Raw genomic sequence first — 20458 nt, forward strand, 5'->3', positions numbered from 1 at the left:
AGTCACTTGTTAGTTCTACTAGCACTAATATTGATTCAAAATTAATTTTTTCCATTCCTATGGTGTGTGTGAAAGTGCTAAATACTGCATTATCGAGAGGATAAACTTTGTGATTAAAATTCTGAGGTAAAAGAGTTTTAACAATTTACAAAGTTTTTAATGATTTTTATATCCCTTATGGGTGGTGTATGATTTGCAACATACATTTGATGAAATCATCTGTATGAGTGTCAAGTGGGGCCGCTTGCAAGAGATCTTGGAAAGATCTCTATAACACTTATAAATATTGAGCACGTGCATGACCTAATAAGTGCAACACAACAATAACAACAAGTAATGTGGGAGTGTATAGTGATTGTTAAACCTCTAACACATAATGAGTGTCTTGGTTCATATAGCTTGCTATACCAACTACACTATGTGTTAAGTTCATTAGTCTAATATTGGTTCATATAACTATAGGTCGTGGCGGGGCGTTGTTGTGTTGCAGTGCGGCGGTTGGCGGGACTTGCTAGAGTTGGCATGGTTTGGCCTAGGCAGTTGCAAGCCGTGCAGAGGCACGGTTGGCGATGCAGGAGTGGAGGTGCGAACCGTGGAAATCGGTGCTGCTACAGTGCGTGGAAGCTATTGTTGGCAGCTGCCGCATGGTGTAAGGTAGCGGTGGCGACTGTGGTGACAATTGCTGTGGCTGAAGGTGGTCGGCTGGTGCAGTGGTGCAGGGTGGTTATGCTAAGAGAAACAAGGTAGTGTAAAGATTGCGGGCCAAAGGTGCGTGAAGAGAAACATGGGTGTGCGAAGAGTGCACGAAGAGAAATAAGGGGTGTGAAGAGAAAAAATATATATTTTAATTTTATTTTCCTTTTTATTTTCTTATTTTCAAAACTAAAATGCAACCACTTTATCTCTTTTTTATTTTCTTAAAAGAAAACAAATTAATAATATATTTTTCAATTATCTCCTTTTCAAAACATTTTCCACCACCATAAGAATTGTGGTATGAGAACAATTTTAGAGCACGTAGATGTCAAATGTTCTTATCAGAGATAAGTTGCAATCATTTATGGTGAATGTCCAAATTATGAGTTGATTGTTCAAATTATCTTTCTCCTTTTTCGCGCTTACCATGGAGGGTCCAAAATCTCAACATTCTTGTCCTTTCTTTCCTCGCATTTATGCAAGAATTAGTAAAAACAAACATCCAATATTCGCGTCTTCCATTCTACACGAACAAGAAATATATAGAAACAAACACATGATTAAATGTGTGTTTGGATTGGGGAGTGGATGTGTGAAGATTTAAGGGACTGGATGTGTGGGGATGTGAGAGAGAAGTGTGAAGAAAGTGAGAGTGTTTGGATTGGGATATCTTAAAGTGAATGTGTGAGAGAAGTTAGGAGAGTTTGTGAGTGATCTTATGGTTGTGAGAGAATTTTATTTTTTTTAAAGGTGTTAAATGTTATTTTACAAATTTATCCCTACCTATTAATTTTTTTTAATAATGAAATGAGTTATTTTTGTTTAAAAATAAACAACTTTAACATATTTCGTAGATTTAAAAATTACAATTAGAAAATAAATATATATTAAATATAAATAGATATAATTTAAAATTATAATTAGAAAAAAATATGTATTTAAACAATTAAATAAAAATAGAACTTCAAGTAATTTCTTAAAATATTAAACATGCACTATAAAACTAAAAAATAAACAAGAAAATAAATCAGATCTTATATAAATAAAAATTATTTTTTTATATTAAAATTTCTATAGTAATAAAAAAATAAAAAAATATAAAAATATTACAACAACAAAAATATAACGTAATTAAAAATAGAAAAAAATTTCATAAAAAACTATTATCAAATAAATTATAACTCATAAACATAATAATTATATATAAAAAATATATTAATACAAACACAAGAACAAATTAAATAAAAGCACAACTTCAAATAATTTCTTAAAATATTCATATATTATAAAATTAGAAAATAAATCACATCTTATATAAATAAAAAATACTACTTTTTAATATTAAAAAACCATACAATAATAAAAAATAAAAAATACTAACAGTAGAATAAATGAAGATAAATTCGAAACAATACATGTTGATGAGACTTTTCCTCTACATCTCTTTATTTTAAGAGGAGATAATATTTAAGGTGTGTTTGGATTGGGGAGTGGATGTGTGAGAATATGAGAAGAAAGTGTGAAGAAAGTGAGGTTGTTTGGATTGGGGTATGTTAGAGTGGATGTGCGAGAAAAATTTATGGGAGTTTGTGATTGATGGAATGGTTGTAGGGAAATTTTGATTTTTTTTACAAGTGTAAAATGTAAGTTTACAAATTTATCCTTGTTTTTAAAAATATTTGAATAATGAAATATGAAATATTTTTTTGTGAATTTGAGTTAATTAAAATTTTGTAAATTATTTCCAATACGGATGAATAATTATTTTTTAAAAAAACATTAGTTTCTTATCATTCTTTGAACATGAATTTTTTTTATAAATATAATAAGTTTGTAAATGATGTGACGAGTGTGATTGAAATTTTATTTTTTTAATTAATAAAATATTAAGATTACAAATTTATTTTTATATTTTAAAAAATTAATTAATATATTTATTTAAAATTAAATAATAATAAAATAAATATTAAATTAATAATAATATTTAAAAAATTAATTTATAGAAATTATATACATAATCAATTATATATTATTCATAATTGATTATATATTTTATAATAATTTTATTTATATTATAAATATACTTAATATGTTTGTTTTGTAATATGATTTTATCTTTATTTTTTTATTTGTTTTTTTGTCCCGTTTATTTTTCCTTTGCCTTCAGCATGTCAAAACAAAATCTGGAATAAATTAGGAAAATCACCAATGCTGACGTGTCTTTCCACAACAATCTCTGCATATAAGAGGAATATGATTTTCAGTGTTCATGTGGATATCCTTCCTCACACTTCCGCGCACATCTCTTGATCCAAATAGGGAACATCAATATACTTCAATTCTTGTGAACAGTACTTCCCTTGAAACAAACATGTCAAACAAACATGCCCTTAGTGTTCACATGTATATCCTATTATTCTCTTTCCTACAAAACCTTAAATCCAAATAGTTATTACTTTTTTGAACATTTAATTCTTTATTAAAAAAAATATATTTTTATTTAAAATTAATATTTTTACATAATGGAAATAGAAATTTTTAATGTTATATATATTTTTTTTACATTTTACATAGACATATTTTACATACACATAACATAATGTTATGAAATAGATATAGTTTATTTCTTACATTTTAAAAAAATATTAATCTTATAATTAAAAATATTATACATAATGTTGTAGTAATTAAGAAAACCAAAAAAATGTTAAGAAAAGGAATTAGAAGTTTTAATAAAATGTGTACATAATTCTTATTTTTATAATATTTAATTCTTTATAAAAAATACATTTTTTATTTACAATTAATATTTTTACATAATGGAAATGGAAATTTTTAATGTTAAATTTTATTTTTCAGATTTTACATAAACATAAAATAATAAAATAATGTTAAGAAATATATATAGTTTATTTGTCACATTTTACATAAATTATTAAACAACTTTTTATTCTCAGTATTAAAGGTGCAAACAAACTTCCTCAAGAAAACAAATCTTTTGCTTTTGAGATATTTAATGCATAAAAAAATTATGATAACTTTCTTTAAATTAATTTTAATTAGATTAAATATATCATTAATAAACTTGTTAACATAATCTAAATTGGATTATAATCAATAAAATAAACAAAATAAACAGACTAAATTTGTGATTGATACAAAATCAAATCAATTTGTTATTATAGTGATTTTATATTAACTTCGTCAAATTACGTATCAAGATTGTTTCTTTATCAAAATAAATGAAATCTTGCATATTTTGATTTTAAAACAATAAAGAACAAAACATATTCTCCTTCAAGGTAAAGACACACACGGTAAAGGAAAAAAACATGAAGATCTTCTAACCATATTAATTCAATTTTTCTCAAAATTCTGCACTCTTTACTACAAGATCAAACCTACATTACCATCAATTTTAATAATAAAAAAAATAGTATAATCTTTAAAACATGAGTTAGAAAAAATAATATTACAAAAAGGGCACTACTCTGAATCAATATATGGAACCAAAATTTTGCACTTTTTACTACAAAATAAAACCTACATTATCTAAACAGATCAGGTTCAAGAAACGAAGCAAATGGATATTAAAAACTAATTTATTGTTAAAGAAACACAACAACACATAGTGTAACAATAAGACAAAACTAAGTTTACTCAAAATTAAACATTCAGAAAAAACATGTTACAATAATCATCTGATACATCTAGTGATGGTGGTAAGGCATGCAAATCTCCTCCTCCTTGATATTCAACACAAATACTTGGCAAGACAGATTCATCAACTTTATTGTTACAACCCACAAGATCATCACATGCTTGATAAGGCCAATCCCAGCTACTAAGTTCCATCATCAATTCCTCAAACTCCAGGTCACTAAGTTCATTGGTTGAATTTAGTGGCACATCAACTGGACTACTAAAATCTACCATTCCATAACTCTTATCATTAAGTTGCTTCAAGAAATCATCAAGAAGGGTTTCGCTTTGAGAGATGTTTTGCAAGTAATTGGCTTGGGTTGGATGTGAAGTGGTAGCAACAGCATTTTCTTGAGCCATGTTTGACACAAAACCTTGAGGTTGATCCTTCAACAATTTAATTCCCCGATCACAAGCTTCAATTTTGGCATCCACATGAGCACAAAAGGCCCTCAATTGATCCTCTTCCATGATTATCATACTTGGATCCCAAGTTGGATACTTGATGCTGCTAATATGTTTATCCACTTTGGAAATCTCAGTCTCAATCATGTTTTTCCTATTCTCAAGAAACTCTTCAATACCATAAGTCTTGTGAGGTCTCTCATTCTTTATTTCACTTTTATAATACTTTTGAATCATGGAGTGTACCTCTACAGGGTTTTGGGGTGAAGTCATTGGCCCAACATCCCCATTATCATCATCAAACACAATCAAACAGTGTTCACCACCACACTTCTTGGAAAATTCAGAGATCTTCTTCATTAGCCCTCTCTTTCTTCGCAAGAAAGTTGTCTTGCGAAATTTTTCATTTGAGATGTGTTTTAAGGTTATTTTGCACGACCCATTTTCTAAGAAAACAAAATATGGCAAAAAAAATTCAAGAAGAAACAATAAACAAAGAAATTCAACTTAATTTTTTTTTTATCAGCAACAAATTAATGTAATAAAAGGGACACTTCAGGGGTGTCCCAACCCTTATACAAAGAAAGTCATCTAAGATACAATGCATAAAATAAAGCAATAGAAAAAACAATACAAAGTTTAGCTAGAAAAACATCAGCATGAAGCATCGCATGTATCCTAGAAAAACAGAGATACCTACACCTGGATAGAAAACAGCATGTGCTGTCACAAAAAGCCCAATCTGCAGTTTTTAAGAATATCTATGTTGCAGAAGCCACCGAAAACAAAACTTCTCCTACCTTATTGAATATTATCTACTCACTTCCCCCTTTCACCGACTCCAAATAGCATAACAGGGTGGCATCTCATAGTCCAGTGTCATACCTTGTTTTTGAATCCAAGTCTTCCTTTCTAAACTTTCCTCTGAATCTGACATACCCCTTCCCCTTTACAACCTACCCCCTTACATTCAAAAGACAAAACATCAGAAACTCTAATTCCCCTCCGTTTAGGCACCATCATGACTTCAAATGTTCCTCCCTCACATCTTTCGCCCTGCTTAACTCATCTGCTATGGTTTAGGAGTAACCCCCTGTGCCCTGAATCAGACTCAATAAAATACTAGATTTGTCACACTTTTGTATTGGAAACATCTTATTAGGTTCTGCCATGGAGATATGATTGCCATCACATGGTTTCTGGCTCCCCTACAAAGAAGATAGAATTAGCATTTTATACATTGGACAGGGTTTAGATGCCACTCCGCAAGAGAGTAATTAAAAGACCGCATCCTATGTTTCATCCATGACCAGGCTCTAACTTGTGCTAGATGAAAAATTTCATCATCATCCACTACACCATTTTTGAAGATTATAGTGTTCCGCTGCCCCAAAGACATCTCACCACCGCTACCCACATGCCTTTCCACACCATATTCTGCTTGTAATTGAAAGCTTGAAAGTTGAACTGCTCCAAATGACATGTCAGCTCCCTATGTTGAGCACAGACAATTCCCATCTATCTAAAGCATCTATTCCACACACGTTGAGCTACCGAACACTCCACAAATAGATGTTGTACTGTTTCATTGCCACCCCCACACAATACACATAATTGGTTGTTTATCATCACCCCTCTCCTCATTAAGTTTGTCTTTGTTGGAAGTTTGTCTAGAAGGGCCCTCCACGCGGTTACCAACACATTAGGATACGCTTTAACCTGCCAGAGCAAGTTAAAGATTGCATTTGGGCCATCTGTAGAAGATTTAGTAAGTCGTTCATATGCCGTCTTCACCGAAAAAACTCCAGATGTGTCCCCTTCCCACTTCTGGGAATCCATCTCTTCCCTGATGAGTTTGGTTCTGCTTATCACTCTTAGCAGCTCATCTACTAGTTCAGACTCCCACTGAAACCTATACCTTCTCCAACCCAACGTCCATGTCCACTCATTGTCCTCCCATATTCCCACCTCAGACACCTTTGATTCCTGATTCAGCGATATAGAAAACAGTCTCGGAAAGGAATCCCGTAAAGTCCTGCTGCTAGTCCATGCGTCCTCCCAGAAACGTACCCTATCCCCATTCCCCAATTTCCAGCTAGTGGCACTATGAAACCAACTTACTTCTTCTTCCTCACCACAACTCTTGCACAGGTCTTTCCACCACCAAGAGGAATTCTTCTGGTTGTTACGGCTTGGATTTGAATCCATACCATACTTAGACAACAAAATATCTTTCCACACGCCTTTTTCTTCACTCATAAGTCTCCATTTCCATTTTGCTAAAAGTGCTGCGTTGAATTTCCTGATGTCTTTGATTCCCAGCCCTCCTTCCTCCAGTGGTCTGCAAATTTTGTCCCAACTCACCCACGGTATTGGCCTATTCTCCTTTCCCCATCCCCAGAGAAATCTTCTTTGGATTCGTATAATACTCTCACAAACCATTTCTGGTGCCTTGAAAAAAGATAGATAATACAACGGTAATGACGTAAAAACCGATTTAATTAAGCAAATTCTGCCAGCCATAGATAGAAACCTCCCCTTCCAAGCACTAAGTTTTGTGTTTAACTTTTCTATTATCATCTCCCAGTACTTCTTCCTCCTTGGATTTCCTCCTATCTCCAACCCCAGGTATTTAAAGGGTATCTTCATAAGAGTGCAATGTAGGCTCTTTGCATAGACTTCAAGAGTCTGCTCTCCGACATTAATTCCGGTCAACTTTGACTTGTGAAAAATTACTTTCAATCCTGACGCTAGTTCAAAGCATCTGAGTATTGCTTTTATGGTAATGACATTGGAATATAGGTCTTCACAAAAGAAAATTGTGTCATCCGCGAATTGTAGCATACATGTCTCGACCTTCTCTCTTCCAACCTTTATTCCTGTAAGCAAATTGACTCTGAGCGCCTGCCTAACCAACCCAGATAACCCTTCAGCAGCCACAATAAACAAAAAGGGTGCTAGGGGATCTCCTTGCCTTAGACCTCTCGAAACTTTGAACTCCTCAGAAGGACTACCATTAACCAACACTGATACTGTTGCAGATTCCAAACAACCTCTCATCCACATAATCCATCTTCTATGAAATCCCAACTTTTGAAGCATGTCAAAAAGAAACGCCCAACTTACTGAATCAAACGCCTTCTCATAATCTATTTTGAAGCACAAGCCCCTCCTCCTACCCCTCCTCAATTCCTCAATGACCTCATTAGCTACTAAAACACTATCGAGTAGCCCTCTATCTCTCAGGAAGGCAGCTTGGCATTCATCGACGACCAAGGGCAACACCTTCTTCATTCGACATGACAAAACTTTAGCAATGGTTTTGTAAAGCATTCCCACAAGAGATATAGGTCTAAATTGCTCAAGGGATGTCGGATCCCTCACTTTGGGCACAAGTGCTATGAATGATGCATTACTTCCCTTGGGAAGGCGTCCGGAAGCTTGGAAAAGGTGCACTGCTGCAATAATATCTTGTTTAAGAACCTCCCAATTATGTTTAACAAAATTAAAGTTGTACCCGTCCGGGCCTGGGCTTTTGGATCCCTCGCATGACCACACGGCTTCCTTAATCTCTTCTTCCGTAGCTATAGATATAATACTCACACTTTCTTCCACAGATAACTTTTTAAACTGTACATTGTCTAACCTGACCCCGAAGTCATGTTTGGCTGCAAATCTTTCTTCAAACAATCTTTTTGCTTCCCTCCTTACAACCTCGGGTTCTTCGCACCACTGGTCCCCCACATGTACTCCTTTCACCTCATTCTTCATACGTCTCCATCTTAATGTGGCATGATAAAATTTGGTGTTGGCATCCCCATATTTGGACCAGCTTGTCCTAGCTTTCTGCCTATACAAAGATTCAGTCTTCTTATTTAATACATTTAACTGTCCTATTAGGTCTAGTCTCTTCATCCTTCCCTGATCTTCAAATTCAGTTCCATCGTCTTGATTATCAAGGTTATCAATTTCAAACAACACCCTTTTTCTCTCTGTGATCAAGTGACCGAATACATCTCTATTCCACTCTTTGAGGTCGCACTTGAGGATTTTCAGCTTGTCTTTTAGCACTGTTATATGATCACCTTGAACCGTATATGAGTTCCACATAGCTTTAACTAAATCTTTGAATCCTGGGTCCATGAGCCAAGCATCCAACGATCTAAAAGGTCTAGGTCCCCAATCCTTTGAGACACATTTCACCACTATTGCACAGTGGTCTGACACTTCTCTCGGCTGGATGTATTGCTTTCCCATAGGCCATTTTTGCAGCCATTCGTCCGACACCAATACTCTATCTAATCTGCTTTTTGATGTGCCATTAGCTTTGAACCATGTATACTTCTTTCCCACTAACGGTAGTTCCACTAGAAGATTACTTTCTATAAAACTATTGAATCCTTTGATCTCGCTCTTTTGGCTTCCCCTTTCCCCTACACCTTTCCTTTCACCTGCAGACCTGACCGCATTGAAGTCCCCACAGAAACACCAAGCCCAACCCGGATTAGTGTTTTTCACGCTTGATAATTCCTCCCATAACTTCTTCTTGTCACTCATGTTGCATGCTGCATATACATTGACCACCGCACATTTTAGTCTAGAATTCACATGTTGGCCAAAGATCGCAATAAAGCCGCTTCCCTCCACATGCCTTTCATATACAAAGAATTGTTTATACCACATTACTAGTAGACTTCCCGCCCCTCCTACTCCATCGTTGTGTATCCAACCCACTTCATTATTTCCCCACAAAGCAAAGCAACGAGCATCCGAGAACAAAGTTGTTTTGGTTTCTTGTAGGCATGCCATTTCCACCCCCTCCTTCAAAATCAAATTTTTCAAGTATTTAGCCTTGATTCCTCCTCCTACCCCTCTTATATTCAGATTTACAATGATCATATGTAACTCCTTGTGTTCCCCTCATGATGTTTCTTCATTGTCTCAAGATCTCTTGACTCCATTCTTTCAATTTCCTCTACGACATTAACCTCATCCTTACGACAGGCAACCCCTAGATTTTTGCCTACCTCCCACAAGTCAGTTGTTTCTTCCTCTTTGTCTTCCTCCCTACATCTACTGTTGCAAAAAACTACATTTGGAATTTTACTGACCTTTGAATTTGAGGAACTGCCCTCCAATGTGTCTTCTGCTTGGTGGTTTGTTCTTCCTTGCATTAGCCTGCTTGTTTCTCCCAATTCCCACAAACCTCTGCTCCTTCTCTGAATAAATGAGGATGCTTTATTGGACACCTCTGCTCCCAATTCTTCGCCCAAATTCGCAAGCTGAACACCGTGATTATCGTTGCCCTTTTGATTAGAACCTTCACCGCAAAATGATTGTTCACAACACACCTCCCCCTGCACAGACTCCTTTCCTGCTCGTTCGACGTCACCCTCTCTCCCCCTTGACCCTTTGTTTTTTACACTCCTATCACCTTTGGTAACTAAAGATGAGTGCATGTCATCCACTCGCGTCTTTTCAGTCTTCACACGAAGTGGGCCTGATTCTGATTGGGCTGAAGTAGCAACAACCAATTCCTGACCAGCTTCATTCCACTTGGGCTCGATTTGACTTTCTTGTTGGGCCTCATCCCTGCACTCCTCATGATTTACATACATATTTGTTTTACTACAATTTGAGGCCTCTAAAGCTACAAGAAAGTTGGTCAGTGCTACTTGGACAGAATTGCTTTTACATGCAATGTTAACCATGTGGGAAACCGAAAAAGCTGACTCCCCTACCTCTGCCTCTACAAATTCTGCCTGCATCGCTTTTGCCTTATTCGTGTAAGCACTGTTACCTTCTACCTGCTCCAGATTTTGTAGCATTTCCCCTTCCTCTTCAAACTGTTCTTTTGTCTTATTAGGGATATTTCCTTGCCCATCTTTCGCTAGCTTCTCCGACCACCGCAGCGCCGCCTCTCCTGGCCTGCCCTCTTCTTCAACACTCTTTTCCAACCAGATTGTTCCCTCCACAAACGATTCCGAAGAAGTGATGTTATCTGAGGATTCGTAGAAATTGTACTTACACTTACATTTGCCTCCGAAGAAAACTGATTGCTCTTCCTCCATGTAAATGTTTAGGATTTGACCATTAATCTTCATTTCCTTTGCTAGTTTCGCACTACACGATTTGGGAATACGAACCTGAAGTCTGGCATACTCCAAGTTCTCCCAATTTCCGTTGCTTTGTCAACCTCCACCAAGGATGCTACTTCACCAACAACTTTCGAAAAGCAGTCCTTATTCCACAAGGAAATAGGAAGCCCGTAACACCTAACCCAGATAATTTTATGTCTTGCTACATGTGCATCGGTCCATGGTTCTACCGCCTCAAACACACTCTCAAACCATTGCTTATTGGTTCGAATGATATCCTCTACTCTAGCTCCCTGGTTGGGTGTTATGAGAGCCATGTTGTCCCCCAGATATCTCACTTTTACCATGTTCATCCCTCCCAAGATAAACTCCTCACACACCTGATTGTAGCTCAGATCTCCAGAGAAGAAGCCTACTGCACTATTGTTCAACCAAGGAAGAGTTTGTTGCTTTGTTTCAAAAATAGGGCCCTTCCATACGTTTAGTGGACCTTTTTCCACCACGTCCGCATAAGATTGATTTTTGTTGACCTCTCTCCACTCCTTTCTTTCCTTTCCCTTATAATGCCTTCCCTCCTCCTTCTTGTTCCCTTCTCTGAGTTTGAACCTGTGACCGTTCCTTTCTTCCATGTTACTGCGTTCAGATTGCACCCCCTTTCCTCTGAGTGGAACCTCTGTGTGCACCAGTTCAGATCTTCTGTAACGCGGAATGTTAACGTATAGCTTCATATTGCCAACCCACGCTTGGTCCATCTCCCTTTCGAGCCCACGAACATTCGCCACGTTGAACAGCCTGACGAACCCATATCTTCTCCCCCACCTATTCATTCTACGAGAAATAAAAACCTCTTTCACCCTTGCCCAGCGTTGGAACACTTTTACCATATCATATTCGCCATAGTTGTCTGGGAAGTTCGAGAAAAAGAAAGTTGTGACGTTGTTGAATGATTGTTGCGGCCTTCGTAACCTCCCGTAGCCGAACGACCCTCCCACCATTGTTCTCATAATCTATCCTAACTTAACTTTTACTATTTTGTTGATGGAACTGCAGTGGTAATGCTTATGCCATTTCAAGAAATTCAACTTAATGATGTATAGTAAAAAGTATACCTGACAAAAGGATGAACAAACACGTGGCAAAATGAAGAAGAACAAACAAAAAGGAGAAAGTTAAATGGAAAAGGCTTAGGAAGAAAGTTAAAGAGAAAAAGAGAGTTAATTTTGACACTTATTTTCTTTTGTTGTCTTTTAAAGGGCAATGAAACTTTCTCAAGAAATCAAATCTTTTGAGATATTTAATGCATATAAACAAATATGATAACTTTCTTTAAATTAATTTTAATTAGATCAAATATATCATTAATAAACTTGTTAATTTAATCTAATTTGATTATAATCAATAAATATATACAACCTTAAATATTAAAATTAACCTGTATTAATTGAAATTCAAATGTTACCGTGTAATAATGATAAATTTGGATGAAATCTATTTAGTCTAAATAAAATATTTTACAGTGATTGACATATTTAATTAAAATTAATTCAATTGGACAATTGTTGTGGCATGGGGCCAAGAAAAGGTTTGGTATCGACAGTTAATCAAATTTATAAATTAAATTTGTGTATGTTAGTGTAATTTAATCTCATTATATTACAAAAGTTGTTTCAAATTCTTCCAAAATTATCAATCTTAAAAAAGTCCATGTAAAAGTTAAAATAACTAAATAATTGCATTTTTTTATAATCCTAGAATATAAATATTTATTATGCAGAATATTAATTTATTTGAAAATTAATATTGAATCTAATATTAATTTCAACTTAATAATAAACTTTGACTATTTTGCACACAGAGTACAGTGAGAGATGTGATAATATGTAATAGGTAAAATCACAGTTTTAATAGAAGAGAGACATATAATAGATATTAAAGAAAAACATAAATAAAGATTTAGATGAGAAGTGATAAAAGATAGAGAATTTTTTACATTTGATATGATATCTTAAAATAAATAGAAATAATCAATGCTGTAGAAAGAGAAAAGTTTAATCATGTAAAATGTATAAACATTTTAAATTTGATTTCAATCAATCAATCATTAAAAATTAGTTGTTATTCATTAAAATCCAAGTTATTTAACATTGATTGATGGATTATAATGATATATTTGCATTTGATCTAATTAAAATTAATTTATAGAAAGTTACCATAATTTTTATATATTAAATATTTGAAAAAGATTTGTTCTTTTAGAAAGTTTTATTGCTAAGCTTTTTCATCACACTTTCTCCTTTTTGTTTGTTCTTTTCTTTTCTTGGGTATATTTATTATTGTATATTATTGGTGAATTCTTTTAGTGTTTATTGCTTCTTATTGAATTTTGTTGTCATGTGTTATTTTGTAGAAAATGAGTCGTGCAAAAATAACCTTAAAACATATCTCAAATGAAATATCTCGCAAGACATTTTTTTATGTGAAGAAAGAGAGGACTAATAAAGAAAATATTGGATTTTTTCAATAAATATAAAATGTAAGTTTACAAATTTATTCTTTCCTTAAAAAAATTTAAATAATAAAATATGAGATAATTTTGTGTAAATTTTAGTTGATTAAAATTTAATAAAAATATGTAATAAAATCAAATTATAATTATAATTAAAATTTATTATTGTTAATATTATTATTTAATAAATTTATTTTAATTATTATTGAATATATAATTTATATTTATTTATTTATTATTGTTTATAATTTATTATTATTGTTATTCATTATTTTAAAAAAATGATTACAGTTTTTAATTATAATTTATTATTTTTTTATATATGATTCCTATTTTAAATTTTAAATATATTACTATTATTTCAGAGTTTTTACATTTATATTACTAATTTATTTTCTTTTACTACCACTGTATTACTAATTTATATTATTATTATATAAATATGTTTATTTTACTACTATTATAATATAATATTATAATTATCTATTTTATTTTTATTTTTATTATAAATATATAATATATTTTTTATTATAATATATATAGAGTGTTGTACACATATAATTAAAGTTAAGCACAAAGTAGTAATAGACAAACTATTATCTATCTTTCTCCTTCTACGGAGGTTTTGAAATCCATGGTATTTTACGGAGGTTCTTAAACCCATGGTATTTTTGAAAGGCTTTTCCTGAGATTTAAAAAAACCCTGGGGAACACATTCCGCAGGGATGGTTTAGCGGGAAAACTACAACCCTGGGTAAATGACTTAATGGAGGTTTTAACCCTAGATAATGTAAAAATAAACCCTCGTTAAAACCATTTTTTTTTAGTGATGGAGGGGTCAAAATCTCAACATTCTTCTCCTTTCTTTCCTTGCACTTATGCAAGAATTAGTAAAAACAAACATCCAAGATCCACACCTTCCATTCTACATGGACAGTAAATATACATAATCAAACACAACATTAAAGGTGTGTTTGGATTGGGGAGGGCATGTATAGAGATTTGAGGGAGTGGATGTGTGGGGATGTGAGAGAGAAGTGTGAAGAAAGTGAGAGTGTTTGAATTGAGATATCTCAGAGTAAATGTCTGAGGAAAGTTTATGAGAGTTTGTGAGTGATATGATGGTTGAGAGAATTTTAATTTTTGTAAAGGTGTTAAATGTTACTTTATAAATTTATCCTTGTCTATTAATTTTTTTTAATAATGAAATGATTTATTTTTGTTTAAAAATAAACAACTTTCACATATTTCGTAGATTTAAAAATTACAATTAGAAAATAAATATGTGTTAAATATACATAGATATAATTTTTAAATTATAATTAAAAAAAATATGTATTCAACAAATTAAATAAAAACAGAACTTAAAGTAATTTTTAAAATATTAAATATGCACTATAAAATTGGAAAATAAACAAGAAAATAAATTAGATGGTATAAAAATAATTTTTTTATTAAAAACCTATAGTGAAAAAAAAAACTACAACAACAAAAATACAACATAATTAACACTAGAAAATAATTTCATAAAAAATATTATTAAATAAATTATAACTATAAACAAAAATATACTAATATAAACAGAACAACAAGTTAAATAAAAACATAATTTCAAATAATTTCTTAAAATATTAAACATATACTATAAAATTAGAAAATAAATCACATCTTATATAAATAAAAAATATTGTTTTTTAATATTAAAAAACCTTACAGTAAAGAAAAATAAAAAAAAATACCAATACTATAAGAAATGAAACAACACATGCTGATGTGACTTTTCCTTTACATCTTTTCATTTTAAGAGAAGATAATATTTATTGTTCACATGTATATTCTCTTATTCTCTTCCCTACAAAACCTTAAATCCAAATAAATAACTTATATACTCTCAATTCTTTACCTATGAACAATACATCTAAAAAACAAACATGTTCTAAAAGTATCCCAACAGTAATTGTTAGAACTTTACATGTGTTCATGTCCACTGCTGCAAATAGGTATTATATTTTCATTATTTTTCGTTAATAAATAGTAAGCTACTTAATAATAATGATCATACCGTAGTTAAAAAAGATACATAGATAATATAATTGAGATATATAAGAATTTTTTTTATTTCAAAACAGTTAAATTATCAAAAATGTCATTTGAAAGAAAAAAAATAGTATTTAAACAAAAAATCGACTTAAAACTTATTTAACCTTAATTTAACATATATTTTACTTTTGTATTCATACTCATACTATTTTTAAATAACAAAAAAAAGTAAAAGAAGTATAATTTTGAAATTCACAGAATTTAAAGTCCATTAATATAAGTCACAAAAATAAAAAAAGTTTAGGAGTAAATATTTAGGATAATTTTTTAAAAAATCTTTATAAGTAATTCTATATAGTAAATAAACAATATATACGAACAATTTGATTTAGTAAATAATAATTTAAGATAAATATTAATAATTAATTCGTTTATATTAAACACAAATCTTGCATATATTGATTTTAAAACACTAAAGAACAAAACCTATTATCCTTCAAGGTAAAGACGCACACGGTAAAGAAAAAGAACATCAAGTTCTTCTAGACATATTAATTCACATTTTCACAAAATTCTGCACAGCAAGATCAAACCTACATTAACATCAATTTTAATAATAATAAAATAGTATAATCTTTAAATCATGAGTTAGAAAAAATAATATTGCAAAAAGGACACTGTTCTGAATCAATATATGGAACCAAAATTTTGCACATATTAATGCAAGATGAAACCTACATAATCTAAAGAAATCAGCTTCAAGAAATGAAGCATATTGATGTCAAAAACTAATTTATTGTTTAAGAAACACAACAAAACATATAGTGTAACAACAAAACAAAACCAAGTTTACTCAAAATTAAATATTCAGAAAAACATGTTACAGTCACAAGATCATCACATGCTTGATAAGGCCAATCACAACTATTAAGTCCCATAATCAATTCCTCAAACTCCAAGTCACTAAGTTCATTGGTTGAATTTAGTGGCACATCAATTGGACTACTAAAATCATCAAGAAGGACTTCGCTTTGAGAGATACTTTGCAAGTAATTGACTTGGTTTGGATGTGAGGTGGTAGCAGTAGTATTTTCCTGAACCATGTTTGGCACAAAACCTTGAGGCTTATCCTTTAACAATTTAATTCCCTGATCACAAGCTTCAATTTTGGCATCCACATGAGCACAAAAGGCTGTCAATTGATCTTCTTCCATGTTTATCATACTTGGATCCCAAGTTGGATACTTGATGCTGCTAATCTGTTTATCCACTCTGGAAATTTCAGCCTCAATCATGTTTTTCCTATTCTCAAGAAACTCTTCAATACTATAAGTCTTGGTGAGGTCTCCCATTCTTTATTTGAATTTCATAATACTTTTGAATCATGGAATGTACCTCTACATGGTTTTGAGGTGAAGTCACTGACCCAACATCCCCATTACCATCATCATACACAATCAAACAATGCTCACCACCACACTTCTTGGAAAATTCGGAGACCTTCTTCATCAGTCTTCTCTTTCTTAGCAAGAAAGTTGTTTTGCAAGATCTTTAATTTGAGATGTGTTTTAAGGTATTCTTGCGCGACCCATTTTCTAAGAAAACAAAATATGACAAAAAAATTAAAGAAGAAACAATAAACAAAGAAATTCAACTTAATGATGTATAGTAAAAAGTATACCTAGCAAAAAGGAAGAACAAACACGTAACAAAAGGCAGAATAACAAACAAAGAGGAGAAAGTCAAATGGAAAAGCCAAAGAAAAAAAGTAAAAGAAAAGAAGAGAGGTAATTTTGACACTAGTTTTCTTTTGTTGTCTTTTAAAGGCAATGAAACTTTCTAAAAAAACAAATATTTTGACATATTTAATGCATAAAAACAAATATGGTAACTTTCTTTAAATTAAATAAAATATATCATTAATAAACTTGTTAATTTAATCTAAATTTAGAAAACAAAATTTTAATCTAAATTGGATTATAATCAATAAATTTATACAACTTTAAAATATTAAAATTTATTCTGGATTAATTGGAATTCATATGTTACCTTGACTTTGTAATAATGATAAATTTGGATGAAAAGTTATGTAGTCTAAATAAAATATTTTACAATTATTGACATATTTAATTAAAATTAATTCAAATGGACAATTGTTGTGGCATGAGACCAAGAAGTGTTTTAAAATAAACAAACTATATTTGTGTTTGATATAAAATCAAATCAATTTGTTATTACAGTGATTTTATATTAATTTCGTCAAATTACGTATAAAGATTGTTTTTTTTATCAAAATAAATGAAATATTTTTTTTATCTTTTTCAACAGTAAATCAATATTAAGTCATATTAAAAAATAAATTTGTGTATATTATTGTAATTTAATATCATTATATTAGAAAAGTTGTCCCAAATTTTTCTAAAATTATCAATCTTAAAAAAATGGATAAACTAAATAATTGCAATTTTTTTTTAATCGTACAAAAATGAAAACGTATAGCTTTCTAAAATGAATATTAATTTATTTTAAGTAACGAAATTGGAGTATTTTACACTGGGAGAGTAAAACATAAAAGTGACTCCTCGTGTGAAACGGCTGAATCATCTGCATCCTCTGCAACAATGAAAACTGCATCATCTTGTATTCTCTGCATTCACGACACAAATTTTAGGTTTCATCATTTTTCTCATATCTCTTTTGATTCTCTACTGTTTAACTTCAATACATTTTTTTTTACTAATAAATTTGTGATTCATTGCTTCTAATTTCGTATTGGCTAAAATAGGTCAAGGAATTGCAAATTAGGAAGGTGTTCTTTGCGTTTCTCGTTCCTAGTTTCTGGTTCCTGGTGAAGGTGAGTTATTAAATGTCAACAGAAGTAATAATCTGTTTTCTTATTCTGTTCATGGAAATATTCAACTACTTTAGTATCTGAGTTGAATACAAATATTATATAGTAAACTAAATTTTCTTTTTAACTGGCTAAAATTACTGAGAAAATAGAATAAAATCCTGAGCCTAGTTATTAGTTCATGTGGGGATGATTTATTTTGCATTTGAGCTTACTGATTTGATTTGTAATTTGAGCCTGAGTGATTTGTTAAAATTTGAAAAAAACTAACTAGATAATTTAGATAACTATTGATATTGCCTAATGAGATATATATCAACCAACTACTTGTACTTATTCTTCTGATTCAGTGCCATTTTAGTAAACCAACACCCGTTTCATATAAAAGATTTTTCCTTGGTTTTTTAGACATTTTAGACAATTTTGTTTCATATAGAACTTTAGGAAATTTTTTTGTTGGCTCTTTGTAAAAGTGAACGGTAAGAGGAGATTTTGAAGCTGTTGGAAATCATAGACATAAAAAACCTTTCATCTGTTGAATTTGTAGCAATTGTATATCAGGCATTAGGAGGATTAATACTGGAACCTGTGGCAGAGAAGTTCCTTTCTTACTTCAAAAGTTGTGGTAATTTCATATTTATCTTTTTTTCACTGTGGTGATGTACATGAGACATGGCACTAAGTTGCATATGAAAAAGAAGAATAAGAATTTGTATATGATATATGGGCTTTTCTATATACGAATTCTGCTTCACTAAGTTACGTAATATATTAACTGCCCCAAAATTTGGTCTGCATGGATCTTTCCTTTTCTAGGCTGATTGTAAATGTATTTAATTAAAGATTTTTCTTACATTATACCCATTTGTATTTGAAGTATTATTGTAGTCATATAGTGAGATTAGGCATTGCTTCCTTTATATCTCTGTCTCCTGTATATATACATACTGAGGTTTTCTTACATCATTTTGCTTCCAACTGTGTTATATGTGGCATTCTCCTTATTCATAGGCTTTATTGTTCCAAAAGTACATGTAATAAGAAACTGTTTTGTTGAATGTCTACATAGCTAATATGTGTGTATTAATAGGTGTGTGGTAGGTAAGTAGATATTGTTCTTTGCATACCACGTTTTCGACTATCATCCTTCATGCAAAAAAAAAGCTGGGAATATTTTATTTTAGTCGTTGTATTTTTTTTTTGTGATTTTCTTTATGTTCACAGTTCATGGTTTAGGGGATATAGTTTATTGTTCTTAAATAAATTAAGCAATGACAAATTATAATACTTTCTTTTATAGTTGAATGATGCATTGTGTTCTATGATAGATTATGGATATTCGTCGAAGTTGAAGTTGGATGTTTGATAGATTAATGTCTAATAATAGGGGATATACTGATGCATTTTTAAAAAGAGGAGATGAGTTTTTATCCTATGCATGTCAAGAAATGAATTTGTCAAATGGAAAAATAAGATGTCCTTGTCCTAAGTGCAAAAATCTAAAGTTCTTTCATTTTGAAGAAGTTAAAGTTTATCTTTATAAGAAAGGATTCATTCCTAAATATTAGTTTGGACATGTCATGGAGAAACCTATGTATAGATACTAGTTCTTAGATTTTTAGTACACAAGGAGGGATACATCAATAGATTTGATTTGAGAGCATGCTTTATATTTTTGCTGGTCTAGAGTATGAAATGGATCATGATCAAGAAATGAATGACTCTCTAAGTATGGATGAGACTCCAAACATAGAAGCACAAAAGTTTTATTAATATGGCCCGAAAACTATTTTGGCCTGGATGTAATAATCACATTGAATTATCTTTTGCTGTTAGATTTAAAATCAAAGGAAAATATGTCTCAAGGATCAAACATTAGTACTTATGAAAGAGACGCATCCTACTGGTAAACTTAGAAAAGATTTGGAAGTAGTTAAGAAAGAAAGAAATGAACTTTGAATGAAAATTGTAAATATTGAGAAGCTTTCTAAAGAAAACAATCCAATGATTCAACGATGATGGATGTATATGATAGGTTGTCAATCCATGCCACCAAGCTTTGAGGAAACTGAAGATGAAGCACAATCACCCAGTCAACCACTTGGTTCTTATCAAGGTAATTTTATTACACTATTCTATATCTCTCTCTATGCTCTTGTA

General features: G+C 31.5%; 3 protein-coding genes across 4 annotated transcripts in view; 1 reads left to right on the forward strand and 2 right to left on the reverse strand.

Moving 5' to 3' along the window:
* Positions 1–10915: 10915 nt before the first annotated feature.
* LOC137838252 (uncharacterized) lies at positions 10916–11896 on the reverse strand. The gene has a single exon (XM_068647503.1). The coding sequence runs from the start codon at positions 11894–11896 to the stop codon at positions 10916–10918; it is 981 nt and encodes a 326-aa protein (XP_068503604.1).
* A 4107-nt stretch (positions 11897–16003) lies between these two features.
* LOC137838253 (uncharacterized) lies at positions 16004–16799 on the reverse strand. The gene is made up of 3 exons (XM_068647504.1): positions 16332–16799; positions 16126–16181; positions 16004–16040 (listed from the first exon to the last, which is right to left on the reverse strand). The coding sequence occupies exons 1-3, from the start codon at positions 16797–16799 to the stop codon at positions 16004–16006; spliced, it is 561 nt and encodes a 186-aa protein (XP_068503605.1).
* Positions 16800–17983: 1184 nt separating this feature from the next.
* LOC137837173 (uncharacterized) overlaps positions 17984–20458 on the forward strand; it is an 87498-nt gene continuing 85023 nt past the window's right edge. For both annotated transcript variants that reach the window (XR_011085376.1, XM_068646061.1), the window contains exons 1-3: positions 17984–18118; positions 18233–18301; positions 20334–20414. The gene's annotated coding sequence lies outside the window, so the exon portion shown is untranslated. The remainder of the gene's footprint in view (positions 18119–18232; positions 18302–20333; positions 20415–20458) is intronic.

The sequence above is a fragment of the Phaseolus vulgaris genome, chromosome 4, assembly GCF_000499845.2.
Source record: "Phaseolus vulgaris cultivar G19833 chromosome 4, P. vulgaris v2.0, whole genome shotgun sequence".
In the NCBI taxonomy this organism is placed as follows: Eukaryota; Viridiplantae; Streptophyta; class Magnoliopsida; order Fabales; family Fabaceae; genus Phaseolus; species Phaseolus vulgaris.